Source organism: Muntiacus reevesi, chromosome 4, assembly GCF_963930625.1.
Source record: "Muntiacus reevesi chromosome 4, mMunRee1.1, whole genome shotgun sequence".
In the NCBI taxonomy this organism is placed as follows: domain Eukaryota; kingdom Metazoa; phylum Chordata; class Mammalia; order Artiodactyla; family Cervidae; genus Muntiacus; species Muntiacus reevesi.
The window spans coordinates 28,640,430-28,666,644 of record NC_089252.1 but is presented as its reverse complement, the minus strand read 5'-3'; the positions used below and the strand labels follow the sequence as shown (position 1 = coordinate 28,666,644).

Here is a 26,215-nt window from a genome sequence, read left to right as displayed (position 1 = left end):
AGAAAACATGTTAGATGATATTTATGTCAGATACATTTTGTGTGATCCAAAATTTCTCTGTAACCCTGCATAAACTTCTTCACTCCTCTGTGAATAACTAAAAACAAATTAAGTACTATTGTGGGGATGATTCAGTACATAAATTCTAATTTAGTATGTTGCAAATGCTTATGACCAGAAATTGCAAAATGATTACTATCAATATTTGAAAAGTCCAAATTATTTTCCACTGTTTATTTCATAGAATCATAGACCTTTAGAACAGGATATTATTTACTTTTCATATTTTGCTTGACCAAAGTGGCCAACTTAATTTTCTGTTAATCTAGTTTCAGTTTCTTCTTAGAAATAAGACAAAGCTACTGTCTTTTCATAGAATTATGGTGCTGAAAGGTCTCTCCAGTTGGGTATTTCATTTGACTCCCTATCAAGGTCAACCCCCCAACCACTTGAAATAGAAGGATAGCAACCCCATGTTAAAATGTTTTGGAAAAGAAATTTATTTTAAAGATCTTTACCGATAACATCTGTCAGGACTTAGCATTTCTGTTCTTTTTGCAAACTGCAGCTAAAAGTCATACCTCTCCTGGGTAGAGAGCAGAGAAAGAATTGGTGACCATTTGCTCATTGCAGAAAACCAGCAATGGCCAACAATTCCCTTGGACTGATGCTGAAGCTGAAACTACAATACTTGGGCCACCTGATGTGAAGAACTGAGTCATTGGAAAAGACTGATGCTGGGAAGGATTGAAGGCAGGAGGAGAAGGGGATGACAGGGGATGAGATGTTTGGATGGCATCACCGGCTCAACGGACATGAGTTTGAGTAGGCTCCAGGAGTGTGGTGATGGACAGGGAAGCCTGGTGTGCTGCAGTCCATTGGGTTGCAGAGTCGGACATGACTGAGTGACTGAACTGAACTGAACTGAGAGAGCATTTCCCCTGGGAGAAAGGGCCAGGCTGCACCATCTTAATTCCTACTGACCCAGGGAGGTTGCTCAGTGGTAATGAATCCTCATGCCAATGCAGGAGACATAGGCTTGATCTCTGAGTGGGGAAGATCCTCTGGAGAAGGAAATGGCAACCCACTTCAGTATTCTTGCCTGCGAAATTCCATGGACAGAGGAATCTGGAAAGCTACAGTCGATGGATTTGCAAATGAGTTGGACAGAACTTAGTGACTGAGTGAGCACACACAGTCAGGGACAGAGGATGGAGGGAAACACTGGAAGCCGGAATACATCCCCTTCGGTTCAGTTACAGATGAGGAGTTCCTAGAGATGGGGATTTCAAAGAATTAAAAAACAAAGCTAAAGAAAACCAGAATACAGCCCAGGAGGGAAGAAAAATCAGAAGTAATCATTTACCAGAATCAGAGAAACCAAAGCTACCTAACCAGTATTTTATTTGTTAAATCTGGCAACTCTGTTGACTTATTTTCCCCTGTGCCTACAGCTCAATGAGCCACTGTCCGAAGGGACAGAGGGGTGAGCTTGAAGGACAGAGCCGAAGCTAGTGAAACTCTTCTTTGTAAGTCAGGGAGCTGCCAGCCACAGACCTTATCACGGTGGAGAGGGAGGCCTCTTAACTTGGAAGGAAAATTGAGGAACTGCTTAATATGTTGAGCAGGATACTTTCTATATTTGTGGATCTGGTTTTGTGAATTAAAGTGATCATACGGTTGCTTTCATGTAAGTCAGCAGAAAGTCAAGGGAATCTGCCAGATTTCCTTCCAGGAACAGGGGATGCATATCTTCACTAAATAAAATCTAAAGGGACAGAAAAAAGACAGTAATAAAATTGTGTTTTGGTCCCATCAGCACCCACGTGTCTGATGGGAGAAGCACAGTTTGTTAACATGGGAGTTATAGCAGAGACACCTCATGTAGGCTCCAGGGGGTTCTCTGAGGAAGTAACATTAAACAGCAGAAATCTGTGCGAAGATGGCAAATTAAAGTTTCTTTTTTTCAGATTAAAGATTTTAAAGGGGATTTTAATGGGTAATCTCCCCAAATCCCCATAAAACAATTTTGAAGTGATTTTTTAAAAAAAAGTATTAATGCCCAGGACTTCCCAGGTATAGTGGTAAAGAACCTGCCTGCCAATGGAGGAGATGCTAGAGACCTGGGTTCAATCCCCTGGAGGAGGGCATGGCAACCCACTCCAGTATGCTTGCCTGGGAAATGCAATGGACAGAGGATTGGTGGGCTACAATCCATGGGGTTGCAAAGAGTCGGACACAACTGAGCACACACGTTTGTCATGTTTTTGTGTTAAACCCCAAAGCATAAGAACAATAGAGGAAGTACTATCTACAAAACTTTGAAACTTGGGAAATAGATGGATGAGTGAGAAAGGACCAGAGAGAATTTAAAGTTAAGTTCCAGGACAGAAAGAAGAAACCCAGCTTCATTACTCAGACTCCATAGCTTAGAAAGGGGCACCATGTGGAACTTCAAAAAGTGGGGTGGGTAGGAAGACTAAAATGAGAAGGATTGATTGAAAGCTAGTTTTTGAAGTAGTAAGACTTCCAGATCACCTTTCCAGCTCACTGATGAACAACCCTGGCAAGAGGAAGAGGATTAACTTTTTCAAGAGAGAGAAGCTGGGTTCAGTTATGGATGGAGATACATCTTGAGAACCAGGGAATAAAGTGAATGTGCACAATTCTGGATGGACTGATGGTGAGGCTGAAGCTCCAATACTTTGGCCACCTGATGTGAAAAGTTGACTCATTAGAAAAGACCCTGATGCTGGGAAAGATTGAAGGCAGAAGAAGAAGGGGGAGGCAGAGGATGAGATGGTCAGATAGCATCACTGACTCAATGCACATGAGTTAGAGCAAGCTCCGGGAGATGGGGAAGGACAGGGAAGCCTGGTGTGCTGCAGTCCATGGGGTCACAAAGAGTCAGACACGACTGCGCGACTAAACAACAACAATACAATTCTGGAAGTCAAGACCAGCCCCCAGCCTTCCTCCCATGTTCAGTTTCCAGACACTGCTGTCCTAAAGCAGTCACTATGAACTCATGGTTGGGAACTGGGGGTTTGGTTTGGGCTTAGCTGGGCCCTCCGAGCTCTCTCCAGGACTCCACATTCACTTGTAGTGAGTCAGTTTCTGGCTTAACTGGGGCTGAATGGTCTAAGGTGACCTCACTTACACGGGCCTCAGCCAAGATGGCTGGAACAACTGACCTGTTGCCAGTGGTCCTCATCTCCCAGTTTACTAGACTGGGCTTCCCATGGTGGTCTCAAGGCAGTGTCCCAAGGAAATGGGGGCTGAGGCTCAAGGCACCTTGAATCCTAGTCTCAAAAGTCCCACAATAGTTGCAATCTGCTGGTAAAGCAAGTTATAGGAACAGCCCAAATTCAAGGGATGAGAAATAGATTTCACCCTGATGGGAAGGTCCACACAAATAGGAATGGTATGAGTTCTTATGGCCATCTTTGCAAATAAATCTATCACAGCTTCTTTTTAAGAATAGGGAATTTTTTCTCAGATGAGATTAAACAAATTGTTCTCAGACCCTTTCCTAAACCAGTCACTGAAGAAGGCAATTAAATTACCCTGATTGGGTAAGCCCAATAAAGGTTGACTTCCTAGACCTGAGGACCCATTATTTTCTGACTCTTATTGCAAAATATGTGTAGGGGGTTTGGATAGAAAAATAATCAATATCTCTTAGATTTTACTAAAGAAATATAATTTCATTTTTAGAAGATAACCTTTGAAGATAATGATTTAATTTAGAAGATAACCTTTACAAGATGAAAGATATGATTTCATTAAAAAAAGATAACCTTGAAATATGATTTCATTTTTAAAAGAAGTTTATTATTCTCACTTGGAGGGATGCAAGACTGAATCTAAGTAGACTACTTATAGGGTTTCTCAGTCTCAGCTCTGTTGATCCAGGTAATTATCTGTTAGAGGGTAGAGGAATATTCTTTGCATTGTGGGATGTTTAAAAGTAACCCTGGCATCTACTCATTAGGTGTCAGAAGTTCACCTCCAGTGTAACAGTGAAAAATATCTCCAGACATTGCCAATTAATATCTGGGGATCAAAGTCACCCCTGGTTGAGATCCATTGGGTTCAGAGGCTAATACAATTATGTAGGTGATGATTTCATTGGCCTGAATCAAAGTAGAGGCAGTAGGGCTGGAGGCAAGAAGGATCTAAGAGATCTTAGATTTGGCAGGTCATTGACTGGGAAGGGGGGACCATATGTGATGACTGCCATGTTTTGGCTTAAATAACTCTATAGTTTGGCATACACAAAAGGATAAACAGGCTGGAAGAAATCAAGGCAATGAGTTCAGCTTGGAATATGCTCAGTTTGAGGTGTCTGAAGAACATAAATGAAGATGTCCAAGAGGCTGTGGAGTAAAGATCTTGACCTAGTGATCCTTGAGCCTGGTCTAGCCTTAGATGTATTTTTCTTTGCTTCTGTGATTTTAGAAAAATACATGTGAACCAACATTTAAGAAAATTTAGAGACTTCATATTCAAGTTTGAATTTCCAGTTTGCCTAAAATATTAGAAGCTCTGGCTATACCGGGTCCAAGGTCATAGATGACAGAGATCTATAAGCCAAGTTTACTGCAGCAGGTCCCGGTCTCCCCAGGACCGTTTTGACGTCTTTCCATCACTTGCTCACATACCACTGTAAAAATTTGAGTGTAGGGCCCTCTTGCCTTGGGGGACATTTCTGCTCTTGGACGTCAACACAGACACGGAACCATTACCTTCCAAAAGGCTCTGCATTCTGTCCTCCCTCTGATCCATCTATTTAAATCAGACCTCTTAAGTCTCTTTATATATTTCACTCATTTTTCCCCTCTCTTCTGATTCTGATGGTAATGTATGTCTTCTGTGGAAAACCTAGAAAATAAAACACACACACATTATTCCAAATCTTACAGTCCTCCTGGATTTTCTTGCCAGCTTTCCATATATCCTTGGAGGTGATGGTTAGGGCTCCCTTGCCGTCCCCAGGAAGAAGTCACCCCTTTGTGTCTTAATTAGGATAAACTTGCTCCCACTTCTCAGCCTAGATCCCAGGAGTGTGTCATAACTGAAGCAGAGTTTTGTTTTTTTTTAAATGGCAATGGAAGAAAACGAAATGAGTTTGTTGTATTCACCTCTCTGCTTTTGTGCTTTTTAAAATATGTAATTATGTTTGTTTTATATGGATTGATGATTGCTTTACAATGTTGGTTTGATTTCTGTCATACAGCAACATGAATTAACTATAGGTGTACATATGTCCCCTCCTTCTTGAATCTCCTTCCCACCTCTTACCCTTTCCCCCCGCTCTAGATTATTACAGAGCCCCTATTTGAGTTCCTTGAGTCATACGGCAAATTTCCACTGGTTATCTATTTACATATGTTAGTGTATATGCTTCCCTGCTACTCTCTCCACTCATCCTATCCTCTCCTTCCTCTCTCCTGCCCTTATCCACAAGTCTGTTCTCTATGCCTGCATCTCCATTGCTGCCCAGTGCTTTTTTTTAAAAAAAAAATTTGGCCAAACCATGTGGCATATGGGATCTTAGTTCCCGGACCAAGGATCAAACCTGTACCCTCTGCATTGGAAGTGTAGAGTCCCAACCACTGAACCACCAGGGCACTCCCTCTGCTTTTGTACATTTTAAGCCAAAATTTGTGCATTCTGAGGGTTGCTAAGAAAAAGAAAATGAAACAATCAAGAATTCAGGCAATTAAGTGTTTTCCCAAAATTAGGAATTCAGTAGTCATAATTTATCACCCCTCATGTCTCTCGGTGTTTCAAGGCAACATTTTCCATTTATGTTCATTTGTTTTTCCAAATGCTTCTTAAAATAAGCCTTAAATGTAGTATTTGTAGGTCAGTGACAATGCTCTTTTAAAACTGCTTGAATAATAGAAAAAAAGAGACTTATCTCTTACAGAACAAAATGGGCCATAATAATGTGAGAGAAGGGATGTAAGAAGGGATGTAATGGTTAGAATTAAAATGACGTCTGACAATTACTTTCAATTTGAACGGAGGTGAAGAAAATCAGAATTACAATACTCTTGTGATTAAACTTGGATGAGATGAAAATGTCATCATTGTTTGATGAGAATTTTTTATTAGAGCTCAAAGAATATGAATGATTTAAGTACAATGTACCAACACCACAGGGCTGAATACTCTTTATCAGTTTTCCTGACTTTTCCTTACAGCAGATCACTAGAGAAGTGCCAGTCTCTCTCCTTCTTCTGTTCTTCTGCCACTGTTTCCAGAAGAATGGTTTTTGAAACAGCAAGATCCTTTGTGATAAATTTTGACACTGAAATCCTGTGCCTGCGTGCTCAATCACTTCAGTCCTGTCCGACTCTTCGGGGCACTGTGGACCGTAGCCTGCCAAACTCCTCCATCCATGGGCTTCTCCAGGCAAGAATACTGGAGTGGGTTGCCATTTCCTCCTCCAGGGGGTCTTCCTGACTCAGGGATCGAACCTGCATCTCCTACATTGGCAGGTGAATTCTTTACCACTGAGCCACCAGGGAAGCCCCACCGAAATCCTGGAGTAGCTTAATATGGCAAATCATCTCCAAGAGCCTTGTGCTGAGGTGAGGCTCATCATTTTTCCTAAGAAATACATTATAAAGGCAAGGTTTCTTGCGTGAGATGTGGGGAGATCCTGCTCTCATCCTGCATTTGTTGCTAAAAGTCAAAATTCAGTGAGTCCTTTTATTCCATGGGAGAAGTCTAGGTATTTCCCTTTAGCTTGAAATGGCAGCACTGGGATCACAGGTTTGGTAGTCACTCAGTCGTTCCAACTCGTTTCGACCCCATGGACTGTCTCCTGCCAGTCTCCTCTATCCATGGGATTCTTCAAGCAAGAATACTGGAGGTGGTTGCCATTTCCTCCTCCAGGTTGTCTTCCCAACACGGGAACTGGATCTTTGTCTCCTGCATTGGTTGGCAGGTTCTTTGCCGTCTGACCCACCAGGGAAGCATGAGGTTTTGACTATTAGAATTGTTGAAGACGATGCTTGTTCAGCTCTCTTTCGGGTGCTGATGACATTAGAGGATGCTAACTCAGCACAGGGACTCTTCTCTGCTCAGGTGCAGAGGCTGTCCTGACAATCCCCGCTCTGGGTGGGAGCAAGAAAATAGGAGCCGCTGTCCTCTGACTTTGCTCTTACCGAGGGACTCCTGTCTCCCCTCCCTCCCCCATGATCATCTTTTTTCTTCTCTTTCCCCTGTGGGAGCCCTAAGTCAACGAATTAATGTTATTTACTGAATATAGTTGCTTTACAATGTTGTGTTAGTTTCCACTGTACGAAGTGAATCAGTTATATATATATATACATATTTGTCCTCCGTTTTGGATTTCCTTTCCATTCAGGTCACCCTCTGGGAGCCCCAGGTTTAAACAAATAGTTCCCCAGTCACTGGTAGTACATCTCTATCCTGTAGTTTAGAAGACTTTTGTCTTCTGAAAGTCTGAGTCAAATCAGGTGGGAACTGAAGCTACAGTTCTGAGGCTTGAACACGAAGAGGTAAGTACTGACTGATGACAGTCATCTACTCATTCATTTCCCAAAGCTGTTGCCATTGTAACAGTGTTAGTACTTGGCCCACTCATTGTTATATTTATCTATTTATTCTTGGCTATATAGCACAGCATGTAGGATCTTAGTTCCCTGACCCAGGACTGAACCTGAGCCCTGGCAGTGAAAGCTCTGAGTCCTAAGTGCTGGACTCCCAGGGAATCCCCACCTTTATTATTATTATTTTTTTGCAGATAAAATCAGTCCACTTTATAGGCTGATACAGGATAAGTTATCACATACTATTAGTTCAATTTATTGTCAAACATTATTTTATTGCTTCCCTTTTTAAAATTGTATGTTAAATAAAATTAATAAATAAATTAAAATTTATTAAAGCTTTCTATAAGATCCTGAACAAAATAGGTGTGTTAGCATACATATTGATTGGGTAGTTAATAGGTAAAAAAGAACTAAGATATATATTAATTGTTTTAATGAAGGGCAGAGAGAAATTGTCAGATTAGGTAAAGACCAGTTAGGAAATCTGGGTGATTGACAAAGAGTGAGCAGTATTTGTCATACCCTTGCTCAAGAAAAGAAAGTATTTTCTTGACTATTCGGTCCCTTTCAAAAACACTTTAAGTTCAGCTGATTAATCTTTGTAGCATTTGCATTGGAGGGTTTCAATCTTCCTTCAGAGGTGGTCAAAATGATAACCAGCAGTCAAGTTGTGAACAGCTGAGAGATCAAACATGCTGAAGTCTAGCATGTAAGAAAGAAACAAAGGCTTGGAAAAAGCAGATATGAATGTTGACATGACTGGTGGCCGAAAACACCCCAACCTCAGGTAAGAGAGAGTACAGGACAGCTACTAAGAGTTGAGTCTGTTGGACAGACTGTCTGGGTCAAATCTCACTTCCCCCACTTGGTAGCTGACTTTGAACTATTTACTTACCCATCTTAGACCTCAGTTTCATCATCTTTAAAATGGGACTAGCAGCAGTATCTACGTTGTAAGGTTTCTTTATGTAGTGTCACATATAAGTCTAGTACACAGTACATGTTATTATCATTATTGAGTTGTGGAAGACCTAATCAGTACCTTTGCAATCAATCCTCAACTCTCTTTTCTGGACCAAATGAAAATCATCTTTAATAGTGGTCATTATAGTGTTTTTGTAAATAAAAATCAATCAAAATTTCTTAAATTACCCAATCTAAAGGAAACACATTGTAGCAGTCAACTCTATTCTCTTATTTTGGATCTTGTCTAAGATTAGTAATAGGTACTCCAGATCTGTACTACTTAATTTATTATCCCTCACTGATACTGTATGTAAAGATTTCCCCTAGTATGGAGAAGATGTTTCTTGCCACTTGATGGCTGATGGGAAATTAGGCTGATGGATAGAAGAGAGAACTTTGTGTGATTTAGGGAAACAACATAAGGGATTGGGATTAACAGGGATGTGAGTTCCTGTTTTTGCTTTAGCACTAGGTACAGTTATGGGTAGTTTACTTAATCACTTTGACACTCATTTTGGGAAATGAAAAAGATAGTAATGATTGCCCCACAATGAGTTTTGAAGAGTAACAGATTGAGACCAATATTTAGAAAATCTGACACCCCATGTATGCTCATAACTGGTAATTATTCTAATCTGTGCATTTCTCCTCTACCATTCTGATCCTTGGCCAACATTTTTTTAAAGGAAGAAGGCATACAGGCTCTGATTTCCACCTATTCTCAGATTAACTTACTTCTTTCAGACTGGAGAGTTTCTTTCTTTCACCCATCCACCCATCCATCCATCTATCCATCCACCCCTCCATCTTTCCATCCAGTCATCCATCTTGCTTTTACTGAGCATTGTGCTGGGTACTGCGCTTAGCTGCTCAGTTGTGTCCAATTCTTTGTGACCCCATGGACTGTAGCCCGCCAGGTTCCTCTGTCCATGGGGATTCTCCAGGCAGGAATACTGGAGTGGGTTGCCATGTCCTTCTCCAGGAGATCTTCCCAACCCAGGGATTGAACCCAGGTCTCCCGCATTGCAGGCAAATTCTTTACTGTCTTAGCCACCAGGGACACCCTTCTTGAGCACTAGCCATGCACTATCACTATTCTATGTACAGAGGTTGCAAACATTATGCTCATGGCTTCTCAAAGACCGCTGAACATGTGGAGGCAGCAGAACTCAACTAGCTTTTTGGGGTCTTTAGTATCTTCTTGAAACCCAAGAAATGAAGATGTAGAAAAAACTAAAAAAATATTAAGAATTAATTCAGGTGACATACTGTTTTGGACATTTTCCAAGCAGCATAATTATCTAAAATCAAGCTGACATTTATTTTCTAGCTTCCCATGCTTGTTAAAATACTTTTCTTGCTGAAATACTCATAGAACTAAATTTCATCTAACATCTGGCCATCATATAAATATAGCAATGAAAACATGTCTCGTTTCTTACACATTAGGTATAAATTTTAGAAATCCAATTAGTGTTTTTTCTTTCTAAAGTGCATTTTTCCCTTTTATTTTCTTTAACATTTGAGCTAATTTTGGACTCCTAACTGAAGCTATATGCATTCAAATATTTTGCACACATCTATACAGTAAAAATCAACTAGATCAAGGTATAGTGCTTTGTAGTATTTCCTAATGATTGAGATATTCTTTAAGTCATTTATTCACTTATACAACAAGCATTTATTGAGAGAAATGTCAAGCCTAGTTCTCAGTGCTGAGAATAAGACATAGCCTTAGCCCTTAAGGAGTTTAAAATCTAGTAGGGGAGACAGAAACCTACACAAATGATTTCACTACAATGTGACAAATGCAATAAGAGGTTCACATCCACCTGGCTCTTAAGGCTGCATTCACCACTTTTCTGATAGGTTGCATGTTACATAAATGATTGTCCACAATCCTTCCCTGCAGGTCTGTAACCTCTCAAAATTGAGAGGTTCCAACCAAGAACCCAAGGGAGTAAACTGATACTCACTGAGGCTACGTTATCCATCTGGGTAGGCAGAATTTGCCAAATGCCCTAAGGCTGGATCGTCTATTTTGCAATAGCAGCCTCATTTGAGTCACAGTTGTTTAAGTCTTCACTCTTTGACTCTCTATAATGATAGCTGATATTCAGTGGTCTGTTTTGCCCAGATGTGAACATTTAGAATTAAGCCCACAAAAACACGTTTTCACTGTCTATATGAGGACCTACCATACTGTGTACTCTGTAGGCTCTCAAAAATATATTTTATTTTATGGATTCCACCACCATTTCATTTGGCGTTGATTGTACTCAAATACCTAAACCTCCTGGTCCTTCTAAATGATGCTTCAAGATGAGATGAGCAAAAGGTGTGGATGAATTTTCAAAATCATCAAACACAATGCTTACCTTTTAAAATATTAAACACTTTATTTGCAGAAGCTTAGTAATATGAGATCAACATAATTCATGGAAATCAACCACAGTGCTAACACTTTAATAGATTACTCCAAATATTAGACATTACAGTTTCAATCTCCTTAACATTAGCTCTAACACTGGAATAACATTTCAGTTAATGAATAATTGTGAATATAACCATATGTTCAGCTTATTCCCACCAGTTTATCATGAATTACAATTTTATTGTGATTTGAGTCATAAAAGTGATAAACAATTGTTTATATAGTTTTATAAATTGCATGTTTATTTAATTAATCCTGAAGAGAATCTAGAAATGCATTCTGATGGGTTATATAAATTCAGTGTATTTTTTAGCTCTTGGATTTTAACATGCATAGGTAATGCTATAACTGCTTTTAAGTTTAATGTTTATCATACATGTTGCATAACATTTATTTGATTTGTATTTTCATAGGTTATTGTCATTTGCCAAAGTGAGTAGCCAGAGTTTTAAAGCCCTGGATTAAATATTTTGCATGTATTTTAGGGAAGAGGGTTTCAAAAGTTACATCTGTTTTGGGGTGATCTGTAAAGTACTACGGAAGCAATGCAAATGTACACAATTTGGGGGTAAAGAGAGTGAGTTTTGTTACATTACACTTTCCAGAGAGTAAACAACACTTTTCTAATAATTTTGATGCCATCTACATATTGGGAAAGACAGAATGACTTTCAGGTATAAAGTAGCCTGAGTTTGCATATTCTACAGTGCTCATGATGAGAATTTATTTCGGCTTTCTCTTGTCTGATCAGTTGGTCTGTTGGGCTCGCACTGTCCTTCTCAGCTGTCACAAAGGCAATTTATCTGTCAATTGGTCACAGCATGTGGGAACAGTGTCCACAGGCCGCAACCGAGAGCTTCTCTGGGATCAATTCTAGTATTTGAATGTGCTGTTCTATTTTGGAATTTTTGGTTCATTGTGGAGTTTAAACCAGTGAGTGAGTGGCCTGGCTGCATGGTCTAAGAAGAGTATTCTGTGCTATCTGGAATCAGACCTCTAATAATTAGCTTAATTCTGTCATGTGCTGTGTGCTGTGCCTAGTCGCTCAGTTGTGTCCGACTCTTTGCAACCCTGTGGGCTGTAACCCACCAGGCTCCTCTGTCCATGGGATTCTCCAGGCAAGAATACTGGAGTGGGTTGCCATGCCCTCCTCCAGGGGATCTTCCCAGCCCAGGGATCGAACCCAGGCCTTCCGCAATGCAGGTGGATTCTTTACCATCTGAGCCACCAGGGAAGTATGTTAGCAAAATATTTCTAATCTTGTAAAATCTTCAAGACTGAGCCAGCACCTACCAACTGCATCAGGAAAAAGATCAAAAGAGGGAAAGTATAAGAATATATGAAAAACATCAAATGGCAGAAACGAAGTGTAGGAATCTTACATTTAAGCATCTATTTAGATACCAGAAAATACTTCCTTCCAGTATAAAAGTTGAGAACTCTTTGAAGAAAATGTCATCTTCTACAGTGAAAACATGCTTTCAAACTCTGGACCCCCAATTTTAAAGAAAGCCCTGAAAACTTAAAAAATAACTCTTACCCTTTGTACTCCTTTGACAAACTATATACATTTGCAATGTAGGGACCACCTTACAATTGGTGGGGGTGCTTGTTGTACTTTTCCTTAGGGAAGAGGCGACTGGCATCGTTTCCTGACTGGGTATAATTCATTTATGTCCTTCCAGTTTTTTCTCTCTGATCTCTTTTCTGTATATCTGTCAGCAGCACTCTCCTGGGAGCAGCACGATGCACTTCATTAATAAGAAGGGATTAAAGGAAAAAGCCCCAGTCTCTTAATACACTTGGATAATTTGGTGTCATCCACAAGGCAAAAGACCCCTGCTGCATAGATGTCATTAGAAAGGTACAATTTCATTACTTTTTACTGGTAGAGCCTTGAGTGAAATACAAAATATGTTGTCTCATATGCGGGGAAAGGAAAGTGCACAAGCTTTCATTTGCTGCATGCCCCTAAAATAGTAGAAGGCAAAAATATATTCTATGGTTTTTACATTTATATGGCCTTCCCTTAGTAGTCCTTGAACTCACGCTTCTATTAAATATTGAACAAAATAAAGATGAAAAGAAAATTATATCCTTAAATCACAAATGAAATGTATATATATATTTTCTCAACTAACACACTTGTTTGAATACCTACTATCTGCCAGGTACTCTGCTTGTTCCTGGAAAACAGATGACCAAAATATGAGGTTTTTTTTTTTTCCAGTGATAACTTATCAAATGCTCTAACTGGAAGTAAGTGTAAAATTGACTTGAAGTAAACCATATGGCTGAATAAAAATGCTCCTACACCAGTAAACTTCAAGTGTATTCAAAAAATGTTTCCTTTTTTCCCTTGATGTGTGTTTTAGTTGCTCAGTTGTGTCCAACTCTTTGCGACCCCGTGGACTGTAGCCGGTCAGGCTCCTCTGTCCATGGAATTCTCCAGGCCAGAGTACTGGAGTGGATTGCCATTCTCTTCTCCAAGGGATCTTCCTGACCCAGGGATCAAACCTGTGTCTCCTGCATTGCAAGCAAATTCTTTATCATCTGAGCCACCAGGGAAGACCCTTTCCCATGCTAACCTAACTTATTTTTGAACTGGCATGTCTGCCTGTGGTTGATGGCATTATCTTTTGAGCTAAACCACCCCCAGTTTTAAGCCCTTAATGATATATTGAGCAAACACTTGAAAAGATGGACATAAACCATCCTTAGAAATACACCCTAGTTCCTATAGATGCTGTCCCAAGCAGGAAGCAGTGTGCCTCAGTGATGGAGGTATGGACGGCCACCAAAGGGACCTGGGATTTAGGCACCTGCCAAAAAGATGACAATGGGACTTCTGGGGAGTCCTCTGGTGTGATGTCTCTCTTGGAACCTTACACATTCCTTTCCTAGCACCGAAGAGAATCAGATTTAATAGTGGTCCACTATCTCATTGCAACAGACACACAACTGCCATTAACACTGAAAAGTGACACGCAGTTGGAACTGTGTGTGGGAGAAGAAAGCCCTTGATTATCAGCTATTTACAAGCCACTCTTTGCAGTGATAGGTTTTTGCTTTACTATTAGCTTTTGTTCAGTGAAATCGACTTTTGCAGCTCTTTGTCTAAAACAAAGGCTAGAACAGACTGGGGTTTCGATGACAGCAACTGGCATTTCTAGAGACAATTTTACCGACATAAGGCAAAGCGTACGGAAAAAAAAACAACAAAACAAGTTATTCTGACAAACAAATGAGTCAATAATGAAAATACTTAAAAACCACATTGGGTTACATACAATATCTCTACAAATGAAAGATTGTCATCCAGTCAGCTTGGAATACAGAGGATTTTGATGTTCTCACCCTTTTATTTTGCAGTCTTGTTGTTCCTTGTCCCTCGTGCATTTTAGTTCATTAAAATATCATTACACGTACAATGAAGATGATCAACAAATGCACAATGAAGATTATCAATAAATGTCATGAGAAGTGGGAGGGTAGCAGCGATTGGGACTGGTAGGACCAGTGTGTACACCTTCTAGAACGAGCAAAGCTTAATAATTAACAAAACTCAGAACTCAACTAGTTATGCTCTTGTTATCAAAAATATGTCTCAGCTAATGTTTAAGTACAGTTAACCAAAATTACAAACAAACAAAACCCCCAGTTTTGCCAATAAATTAAAAAAGAATAAGCAAATGGTTAAGTGGTTAAAAGTTTAGATTGTTAACCTCTTGTGGTGTCTTTGAGGATGTGCACTGAAAACAGATCAACTATCTGAAACCATGATTCAGATTGCCTTTTTCCATGTGATTTTTGTATGATGGTACGTTTCCACCCACCCCCATACAATCTTTCAGGTCTGTTTGTCCTGAGTCTCAATAGGTGCCTTATGATGTGGATGTTTTATTAGGTGAATAAACATAAAGAATTTATGAACATTATTCAAATTTCTGGGCTTTAGGTCCATATTTACCCTAGAGACAGTGAGGAGGAGGAAGAAATATTATGAGCTGAAGTTTGGGTTGAAAATTGGGTATTTGAAACATAAATGAAAACAACTCATTAGCAATGACTCATTAATATTCATTTGCCGAGGTAGTTTAAGCATAAGGGATTGCGTGTAAAAGAGTTTGTTATATTTTCTTTCTTGAACGTGCAAGACTCTGTGACATACTCTGTATTTTGCCATTGACAAACTTGATTTAAAAGAATAAATACTCAGATGAGGATTGACAATACCAGTTAAAAGGAAGAGGAAATAAGCTGATAGGTTATGTCTGTGTGATAGATATGTCAAGCAAGCCTTAACAAAATCTTGATAGCATTTTAAATTGATTATCAATGAATGTCAAATAGATAAATTAGATACACATTTGCTTTCGGGATACTTCAAAAAAAAAGATTTTTTTCTTTTTTTAGATTTGAAATTCATGATAGGTTTCTTCCAGTCCTCCTTGGTAAATAATGAAATATTTACTGTCTAGACTGAGTAATATGACATGAAACAACAAACCCGCACATGTCTAATTTATAACAAATCTGTTTCCTTAATGGGTGGAAGGAAATCTGAGGACAGTTCTAAGGGCTCTCGTCTGCTTTCAGTGCTGTCTCCTAGTCATACTGAAGACAACACCTCCCCAGATGGGTCTTTCCCCTTCTTCTCCTCACCCCGGTCAATGTCGATCACGTGTACCACTCCGGGTTTTAGGATCAAGTCGTCGGTCTCTACCTGACTCCTGTTGTCTTCCACCTCCATGTAGCTCCCTTTTGTTTGCTGGGCAGCTTTGCTGAAGGCTTCTTTAAATCGACGTTTGAGTTCAACATCTGGACAGAAGACATACTCATAAAGGCCACCAGCGAGGACAGCTCCTATGATTGGTCCAACCCAATATATCTGGGAGAAAGATGGAAGAGTTATAGAGTGTAAGTAGAGTAAAACTATTTCTCTGAACAATGCATGAATATAGAACTTGGCTGATTTAAACTGAGAGCAAATATGGCATGCATAAAAAGACCATTGGAAACAAAATAAGAAAACACATTAAATCTACATCTGAGATCCATATATTACTAAAGAACATTTTGAACAGAAAATAAGAAGACTGTTTCCTCTTCTCTTTTCCTGCTTTCATTATGTTCTTTCCATTTTCTGATAATCCTGAAAGATAGGTCCTCTTTGATGGTACTATAAGTTAAAAAGACACTAAAACTTATTAAACTAAAATAGGGAAAAAATTTTCTGGAGAGTATCAATACTTGTTTTCTTAATATTGCCATCTTATATTGGTTTTCTGCATAATCACAATCATAGTGCAGATTGTACCACTTGGGGCTTTAATTATTCAGTATAGCATGATAAATGGAATCTGAGGTCTACTACTTAGCAATTTTGTGACTGCTTGCATCCATTACATAATTTCATGAACACTTAATTCCATCAGATGCAAAACAGGAATAATAATAATACACACCTCACTGTTGTCAGGATTAAATTGAAATAATACTTGTAAAATACTTGAGAGTTCCAGTTTCATAGTAACTTACTCCTTTCCATGTTTCCTAGACAATTTAAAGATGTATGGGACTAGTCTGGCTATAAGTCACTTTCCTTATGTTACGTGTTTTTTCTCTGAAATTTGGTGATTTGTTTTAAGAGAAGACCTCAAGGTTTGTCCATTAATCTTCTTGCAGAGTGCTTTCATCCTCATGGTTCTTATACTGATGACTTGGTGGAAAAATCTGTGCTGAGTTTATGGATGATGGTGAGTAGAGGACTTGCCATCCCATAGAATTTTAATTCAATAACTAGAAGTTTCTATCATATTAGTTATGTGTCTAGAATAAACTAAGTTTTGAGATTGGATAAACTCTAACATTTGCTTTAGGGTACATGTAGACTATAGGATCTCAGACAGTAAAAATCTGCCTACAATGCAAGAGACCTGGGTTCATCTCTGGCTCGGGAAGATTCCCTGGAGAAGGGAATGGCTACCCACTTCAGTATTCTTGCCTGGAGAATTCCATGACAGAGGAGCTCAGTAGGTAGGTTACAGTCCATGGGGTTGCAAAGAATCAGACAAGACTGAGCAATTAAGACTTTCACTTTCAGATTGTAGAATATTAGACATTCATTCAACAGATGGACTTGAACAACAGTTATTGTTGTTGTTCAGTCACTAAGTTCTGTCCAACTCTTTGTGACCCCATGGACTGCAGCATGCCAAACACTGTTTATTGAATACTTTCTCTGGGCTGGCTATATTCAGTACTTAACTTGTATTAGCTCATTTTATTCTAACTGATCTCTGAGATAGATATTATTATTATCCCATTTTATGGGTAAGAAAATGGATATGCAGAGAGGGTGAGAAGCTTGCTTAAAAATTTACGCTTAACAAGTGGTTGAACTGGGATTTCAGGTCTGTCTGATTTCAAAGCTCTCTTTTGAACCATTATGCTGCTTTCATTATACTCGTTAATAGTAAAGAACCCACCTGCCAACGCAGGAGACATAAGAGACAGGGGTTTGATCCCTGGGTCAGGAGGATCCCCTGGAGAAAGGAATGGAAACCCACTCCAGTATTCTTCCCTGGAGAAGCCCATAGACAGAGAAGCCTGGTGGGCTACAGTCAATGGGGTCATGAAGAGTTGGACATGACTGAAGTACTTAGCGCATATACACACACATGCTACACTTCTCTCACTTGAAAAAAAAATCAGATGAATGCTTTTTGGTTAAAACACTCTCTGGAAATTAAATTCACTTAACACCCTCATTGCAAAGTCTAAAGAAAATTCAAACTTAAGCTGAAGTGGAACACGGCATACTTTACAGGGAAATTGTTGACAAAGTGGCTCCAAGAACCAAGTTCCTTATCTTGAACATGAAAGAAACCATGTCAGAGTTTACCTTCTTGATGCCCTTTCAAAGGGGAAATGAGAGCCCTCCTCTAAATGTCTTTGTGCTATGTTCCTGTGGTAAGATCTCTTTTGGTATGTTCTGTTCCATAAGCTACAAATTCCACAAGACAGACAAAGGACCGCTAAATAATTACAATTCCCTCAAAACACTTATTCAGAAGACATCTGGCTGCATGCTCTCAAAAAAAATCTCAGTTTCAAGTTGCTATTACCAAAGTTATAATGCCCCTTAACTTTTAAAATTCATAAAGGTAAAGAATTTTTACTGCTAAAAATCCAGAAAAATCCAGAAAATCCAGAAAAGAAGACTAAAAAAATATAATTACACCACACACAAAATTCATCATGAATATCTTGCTATTTTCATCTATCAGTCTACCTATTTACAGATATAATTTAAATTAATTGTTAATTTTACACAACCGTTGTTACAAAATGGACATTCATTTTCAGTAGGATTAAGTGTTATAAAATAGCAACAAGGGGAACCTTAGATTCAATCAACAAGCTAAGGATTTTTTTTTTGGAACTCAAATTTTAACTAGTGTATCACAACTCAAGTTATTAATAAAAACATGTTTTCATCTACATTTTAAAGTCCTCATGGATTAAAAGTTTTCATTTTTTAAAATTTTAAATAGAAAAATTGTTTAGATGTATGAGTTGAACTAAAAGTTGTACTTTTATCGTAAGATCTTTATACTGTGTTCAGTTGCTCAGTTGTGCCGAACTCTTTGTGACCCCATGACACCAGGCTCCTCTGTCCATAAAATTTTCCAGGCAAGAATACTGGAGTGGGTTGCCATTTCCTCCTCCAGGGGATCGTCTCGACCCAGGGATCAAACCGGTGTCTCTTGCATCTCCCGAACTGGCAGGTGGGTTACCACTAGTGCCACCTGAGAAGCCCTGAGATCTATATACTGCATTCCCATGCTGTTAATGTGGCAAGTCCTTAGAGACATACATGGGAATCTCAGTGGCAAAATGACCAATTGCATGCATAGCATTGCTGACTAAGCTTTTTCATGGCCGGGTCCAAATCCTTGCTTTTGATCACTGATGTTCATGCTTTTATTTAATGGGATAGATTACTCGTAAAGACTTGCTACACTTTTCTTAGAAGTGAATGCACATAGCAGTGTGGCAGTTTCTCCTCATTTGCAACATAAATCACTGATGCATGCACGTGGCTGTGTCAGTAACCCCTGTATGCGTTACATTAAAACATAAGCGACATCTATCATAGAAAAGAATCTGAAAAGAATATATATATACGTTCATATATCTGTATGTATAACTAAATCACTTTGCTGTACTCCTGAAACTAACACGGAATTGTATATCAACTATACTGCAATAAAACAGATTAATTAACATTTGTTTACATTCATGAATTAAAAATAAAAGGTGTAAAAGAGCATTCACAACATATACATGAAAATAAAAGTTAGCCCCATTTGAAGCTGGCTGATATACACCTATTTTTATTGGTTGTGGTAAGTCAGTACGTAAAAGGTCTTCAGAACTGCCACATTATTCATTTAAGGGATTTAAATTTATTTTTGGTAAGAAACAATTGAAAAGAAATTGTGGTATTAAAAATGGATACTGCTGCTCTCTAGAAGCACTGCACCCACATTAATAAGTAGGGTAGGCATGAGGTGTGAGAAGTGTGTCGTTTCTGAAAGTCATTTATTTTTCCAGCTATGGTTATGGTGATAATAGCATAAGCACTGGCACTATCTATTCCTCACCATCTGCAGTTCAAATGCTTCCAACTCCTATATTATTAATTGGGTTCATGCTTTTGTAAACAAAAAGGGTAAATATTTTTGCTATGTGCTTTTAAGCATTTCTCTTTTTCTTCTTTTTACTGTTTTGCAAGCATATTACGTGTCATTGCTGGGAAGGGTTTACTTTCAATTATTTAAACACCATATTCACTTCACCACCTTGATTTTAATTTGTTACAGCCAGGCAACCTCCATATACAATATATTCTGCCAAAGTCTGTCAGAATACAGTGTGCAGAGCAGTGCTTAAAAAAAAAAAAAGACTATCACTAAAAGCTCAAAACAGATATGAAATGTTTTACAGCAGATAAAATCTGTCCTAGTTTGTCCCTAGTCTTTATGAAAGATGTAATAAAGTGATGGTGGGGGGAGTTAAAGTTGGGTGAAAGAGAAACTAGTGAGCAAAATAATGGGAAAAAGCTCTATGGCTAATTGTCCTCAATTGTAGGAAAATAGGAACAATGAACATGGTGGTTACCCAGTGGTTTTCCCAATTTCCCATGATAACTGCAGGTCCAAAGGATCGGGCGGGGTTCATGCTGGCACCAGTGTAATTGATCTACAGAGAAAAAGAACACAACTTCAGACATCGCTGAAACAGGGCTACTAACAGGTAGCCTTCATTGCATTATGTCACTGTTGGCCAAATCAGTTAGAGGAAGGTTAGCACCCTTAGCAACATTCTCATCACAAAGTTAGCAAAACAATAACCTAAAATGGACAGACGAGGCTGGATACTAAAGAACTACTGCTGTGAAACACATCTTCAGGCCAGCTGTAGGGTGAGGCTAAACAACGTGGATCCATTATTTAAAGGAACTTGGAAACTTACTGCAAATAAATGTCCAATTGCAACAGAGATGCCAATGGCTAAAGCTATGGAACCAGTGACATCAGTCCGTTTGGAATCACAGCTGGCAAAAATAGTAAACACTAACTGAAATGTGATTATCAACTCCACCAGGAGACCGTGTCCAGCGCTAAGATTTCCGTGAACCTGGAAACAGAAAAATACTCCATCTGAATTGACAAGAGAACCTTTTCTGTGATAACATATCATTGTGAAAGGCACATTTTATTCCTATAAAAACTGATAGTCAGTTTGAGTCTTCTATTCCACCCCCGACTGAGACATGCATTCCCCACCCCCCACCCCAGCCAAAAAGAAATACTCATTTTGGGCCAGTACAGATAATTAATTACTCTTACAATGACCAAGTGGAAGTTTGTGCTGAATGTTCTTTTCTACAAAGAAAGCAAAATATGCTACTGCTGCACTTAACTTATAAAAGAGTTTCTTGAGAGTCTTGTAATTTTATAAGGCAATGATTAAATTCATTAATTAGGTTTAAATTAATTAATATATATTTCAATTAAAATTTAAACTGTGTGTGGTTTTTTAATCAACCCTTGTGCTGAGCTAACAAATGATATACTTAACCAGCTAAGAACAAAAGCAGGATCAAATGCCAATTTATTTTTTTAAGTGTGACCCTTGATGTTTTAAACCTCACATACATGGCAAGAAACAAAACTGTTCCTTCTGCTAGTGAACCAATAAATAATTGTAATAAAAATGGTTTTTGTTACATATATATAGTCAATGCAGTCACTGGGATGGAGAGGAAGAGGAAAAAAAAGAACCCAACATAATTTTTGTGCTGCCCAGACTTAGTGCTATTCAAGTCACTCAACAGCAAATAATGACTTTATGTGATATAGTCAATGTGGCTGGAATCAGTTTGCACCCCTAGCAAGAGTTATCAGACAACCCCTGGGAATAAATTAGCAATTTTAGGAAAGACTCTTAGGTCAGCAGGGTGTCATTTAGCACTCCATACAAGCTGCCTGGAGCCCGAGACTGAAAACAACAGCTAAAGATGGTACCGTGGTGACCCCGAGGCCCCCCACCACACTGGGAGGCGTGACCAGGTAGAGAATCCCAGCTCCGATGATGGCGCCCAGGCACTGAGCTGCAATGTAGAAGACAGACTTGGCGATGCTGATCCTCCTGGTGCACACCATAGCCACCGTCACGGCGGGGTTGATGTGGCCGCCACTGATGTGGCCAAAGCACTGGACCATGGTCGCGATGCTGAGTCCAAAGCAGAGGGAGATGAGAACCATGTCGACAGGTAATGGCTTTTCTGCTCCACCCCAGTTGATGGTGGATCCCAGGCTGAGTAGGACAAAAATAAGCATGGCCAGAAATTCCGCGGTGACTGCCTTCCAGAAAGTTTGTGTCCAGACCCCTTTGAAGGCCACCATGATACTCTCTCTTGTACACAAAGGTCCACACTTACTGAAAAGAAAAGCAAAATGGGCATCAGAAGCTACCGAATCAGAGTCTCCTTGAGATGATGGCCAGGCCCTCGGGCTTCTAGGTGGCTCAGTGGTAAAGAATTTGCCTGCCAATGCAGGAGACATGGATTCGATCCCTGGGTTACGATGATCCTCTGGAGAGGGAAATGGCAACCCACTCCAGTGTTCTTGCCTGGAAAATCCCATGGACAGAGGAGCCTGGCAGGTTACAGTCCATGGGGTCTCAAAGAGTCTGACACAACTGAGCCATCAAATAGCAGTAGCAGGTTGTCAGTCTTGCCCCATTGTGGGGCACCTCCCACCAAAGTTTATTTGCATATAAAGCCTGCCTGAAGGTCATCTGCATACAAAGAAAGGATGCTTCTGGAAAATCTCCTTAATTACTTAATTATCTCCTTAATTAATAATCAGGAGATTGTCATTCTGATCCCCTTTGATTTAATACCCAAAGATCAACCAGTTTCACTGAAAAATTACCTGAATTGTCCCTAGAAAGGAAAATGTCTGGATCAAGTTCCTTAAAGAATTAAGTATATTTACCTTGTAGTTAATTCCCTCAGAGCAAATTTTTACATTTTCAATGTACTTTTTACATGTCATTTCTATTTGGAACCTATGGCCATAAGAAAGAGAGGTCTAAAAAAAAAAAAAGAAGAAAGAGAGGTCTTTTCCAGTTTTGCACTTTCTGGTTCAAATGGCATTCTGGAAATGGATTTTGAGAGCTGATGGTCCCTTCTCTCCTCCAGTGGAGAGTCTGATGAAGGGGTGTTCTGCGAGGAAGCCAGGAAGGCTGTCTTTTGAGAATTTCCTTTGACTGATACGGGCAGTGGGGACTCACGCAGCAGAGCTGGGACCCAGGAATGGGACGAGGACGCTGCTGTGCCCTCCCGGCCAGTGTGGGGAGAAGTCTGAGAGCCCACCTGGTCCGGAAGAGGCAGGCGGGGATGCGTCCAGTGCAGGCCTCAGGGGACCCGGAGCGCCTCTCTGAGACAGGGGAACAGGCCCCGGGCGGGGCGGCTCCGGGCAGCCCACCAACCCCCGGGTCCCAGGAGCCCTCGCCCCACCGGGGGGATGGGTTAGAAGTGCATCCTGGCCTATGCAGTACTTCTGCAGGGTTGAGGGACCATCCCTTCTTGGGCTTGACTCCCCATTCCTTGATGTTCACCTCTCTGTTAAATCTCCCAGAGGGATCCTGGAGGCCAGTGCGGGTGGGCAGCGCCCCGGGCACCCTAGCCACCAAATGCAGGGGACAGCGACTTGGGGAGAGGGGCGGGAGGCTGCTGGACGAGGGGAGGGTGGTTAGGGAGACCGTGGGCCTCAAAGCAGGAGGCTCTGGAAAGCGGTTTTTCTCTAGTGTCCTCTTGACGGCCTTTTCTAAATCTGCTGGTACCTCTTCTGGGGGAGCTTGCGTGCCTTGAGGGGGTGGGGAGGGCTGGTGGGGAGGAGGGTGAAGGTTGGGGGGAGCAGCAAGGTAATCTTTGGGAAGGAAGACCCTCTCTTCCTCCACTGTTTTCCTGATAATACCTTGGGATCTTCACAGCTGACAAGGGATGAGCTTTGAGGATATTAAAGGCAAAAAAATGACTAGGATTTCTCTTGGGGGGCAATCATCCCAGTGACCCCGTTTTTCAAGATATTTGCCCACCATCCTTGGTCTGTGATGGGGTAGGAGAGAGTGATGGAATGTGGGAAGCAGTTAATGAGACTCATCCCTGGGGACTATGAAAAGGGTGATGTGCTTCCCAGGTGGTGCTAGTGGTAAAGAACCCACCTGTTAATGCAGGAGACTTGGGTTCCATCCCTGGATTGGGAAGATCCCCTGGAGAAGGGCACAGCAACCCACTCCGGTATTCTTGCCTGGAGAATCCCATGGACAGAGGAACCTGATGGGCTAAGGTCCATGGTGTTGCAAAGAGTCGCAAACGACTGAAGTGACTTAACACGCCCAAAGGCAGGCAAGAAAGCCAGGTATTTTAACAGATTAGAGTTATCGCATTTCTACTGAGCATGGGCCCTTCCCTCCCCCACTGAGTCCCCAGGAGCCTGGTCTGGTTGAGCCAGTGGGTGAGAACTGTGCCCACAAGGGCCAGGGGAACGCTGCCTTGACCTTTAGGATCTTGACTCAGCCCCTGGTTTGACGTGGGGCTTTGCTACAGAACTGGAAAGTGAAACCCATTTTCTGCCCAAGCCTAGGTGGCTCCAGGAGAGGACCAGCCAACCCCGTCTGTCCAGAGCATCCCCTGTCCCAGTGAACAACTCTAAGCAAATCCTGCAATTAGGAGAAACCCCAGCTGGGAGGACACTGACATCACACTCCCTAGAGGAAGAGAAAATAGAGACAAAAACAGCGCTTGGAGCCAGGCAGCTAGCGAGGGTACCCTGGGGGAGAAATGACAAGTATCCCAGAGGGGGAGAAATTCACAAATTGAAGAAAGAAGTTTCAAAAGTGGCTTTAGAACTTACCAGCGGCCCGCAGCTGTAGCCAGGATGGCAGAGGGCAAGGTGCTATGTCAGGGGCTGGTCCTCTGTGACCAGATTTAGTGGGGGAAAAAGGGAGAGGCAGGAAGCTAAGGCAGCCAGGTGGGCAGGACTCGGCAGGTCCCATTAAGCAGCCACACAGTGAGCCCAGGGAGAGGCATGCCCTCGGCACAGGCCGCCCCTCCCTGCACCCGCTCCCTCACCTTCCCTGCTCCTTCTCTGCACCCCCTCCAGAGACCCAATCTCAGAAGCTCAGTTGCTCTTTCAGCTTCAAACCTTTATCAGCCAGAGAAATAAAAACAACCCCCTCCAACCCCCGAAGTAAACAAACAGACACCTTGAGCGTGCCTTTAGCTTTCTTTGAAAATCGGCAAAATCTGATCTTTTCCCAGGGCAGAGTGACCAACCCCAGAGGGCTGTGAACCCCAGGGTCCCCTGGCGGCACATACATACCTCTGTCTGGACAAGCGCTCAGCCCAGCTCTTTCACAGCCCCTCTGAGTTATCTATCGTCAATGTTCCCTTCCCTGTTCACACTCCCTGGAAACGCATCAACACCATTTGTTGTGCTTTTTTTCCTTGCGCTCCAGAACAAAGGGGGTTTGTTGATGTGACCGGGTTGTAGAGAGCCCGACAACATTACTTTCTAGCTGAACCCCTAGCCTGATCCACTTCTGGACAGCTGAGCCCCTAGATGAGTGATTTTTCTGATGAAAAATACTAGAGGATAGATTTACCTCCATAGACTCCATAGAGGCATTTTCTTGGGCTTTCAGAGGTCTCCAATATATGAAAGATTTTTGCTGTAAATCATTCCCTTTTTTCTTCTGCCCTCTCTCTGCCTCTCTTATGAGTATGCCCAATACCTAGCCCTGGAAGAACCACCCACCTGCCCTAGAGTTTCCTTCCAGATTCTGCCTGAGCAGCACACGTATCTGTAATAAAAGAGTCCCAAGTTTCATCTTTCATCCGAGCCTCAGCATTGTTCCCTTAAGGCAAAGAAAGACTTACCCCCACCGCCTCGCTGCGGGTCTGTCACTCATGCCTCCCCCGGCCAGAGTGCAGCGCTCACATTGCCAGCCCCGCGGCTCCCAGTGCGCCGGGAGTCAGATTACGGCCACTTGTCTGATTGGGTTTTTGAAGTCTTAGGGGTGGAAAGATTCGGCACCATGTGGCAATCGCCAAGTTATATTTGAACTTGAAATGACTTTCTCTACCTGATCACTGTAGACCCAGGGTATTTCAGGAACACAAAATGCTGGCTCACTTTAGGTTTCTTTAGCTGGTAATCCTTGAAAATGAGGATTTCCCCAAATCTTTATTTGAAATCCTCCCACCACAGGGAACTGCTGAGAAATTTTGTTATTGTTGTTCTGTGTACAGTCGAATTTGGGTGACTATTAAGAGCACGGATTTGAATTATCCAACAGTTGAGATGAGCTGAGTGAGATTCAGGCTTTGGTGCATTTGTTTTTGAGTGGCGACATAGCCAGTGGGTTCTATGCGAAGTTTTTGCTCACAGAAGCAGTTTTTAAAGCAGTGCAGATCACTTCAGGTCCCTTGGAGCCTGTGAAGCACTGATTTGAGTAACAGGATATAAGACTGCTTTAGAGTCTCACCTGACTGTTATGCTAACAATTGTTGGGTAAGAAGTAGCAAATTTTAAACAGATAAATGTTAAGCGGCACAACATTATTGGGAACTAGCTTGTTG

At 41.1% G+C, this 26,215-nt stretch overlaps 1 protein-coding gene across 2 annotated transcripts; it reads right to left on the bottom strand.

Moving 5' to 3' along the window:
* Positions 1-10,932: 10,932 nt before the first annotated feature.
* Positions 10,933-25,558, bottom strand: AQP4 (aquaporin 4). Of its 2 annotated transcripts, XM_065932408.1 has the most exons (6): positions 25,514-25,558; positions 21,591-22,005; positions 20,536-20,700; positions 20,182-20,262; positions 15,719-15,883; positions 10,933-12,288 (listed from the first exon to the last, which is right to left on the bottom strand). In XM_065932408.1, exons 1-6 carry the CDS (start codon positions 25,543-25,545, stop codon positions 12,247-12,249), a joined length of 900 nt encoding a protein of 299 aa, XP_065788480.1. In that variant the 5' UTR covers positions 25,546-25,558; the 3' UTR covers positions 10,933-12,246. The 2 variants fall into 2 exon arrangements, with proteins under 2 accessions (XP_065788480.1, XP_065788479.1); XM_065932407.1 differs by having other exon boundaries at positions 10,933-15,883.
* Positions 25,559-26,215: the final 657 nt, after the last annotated feature.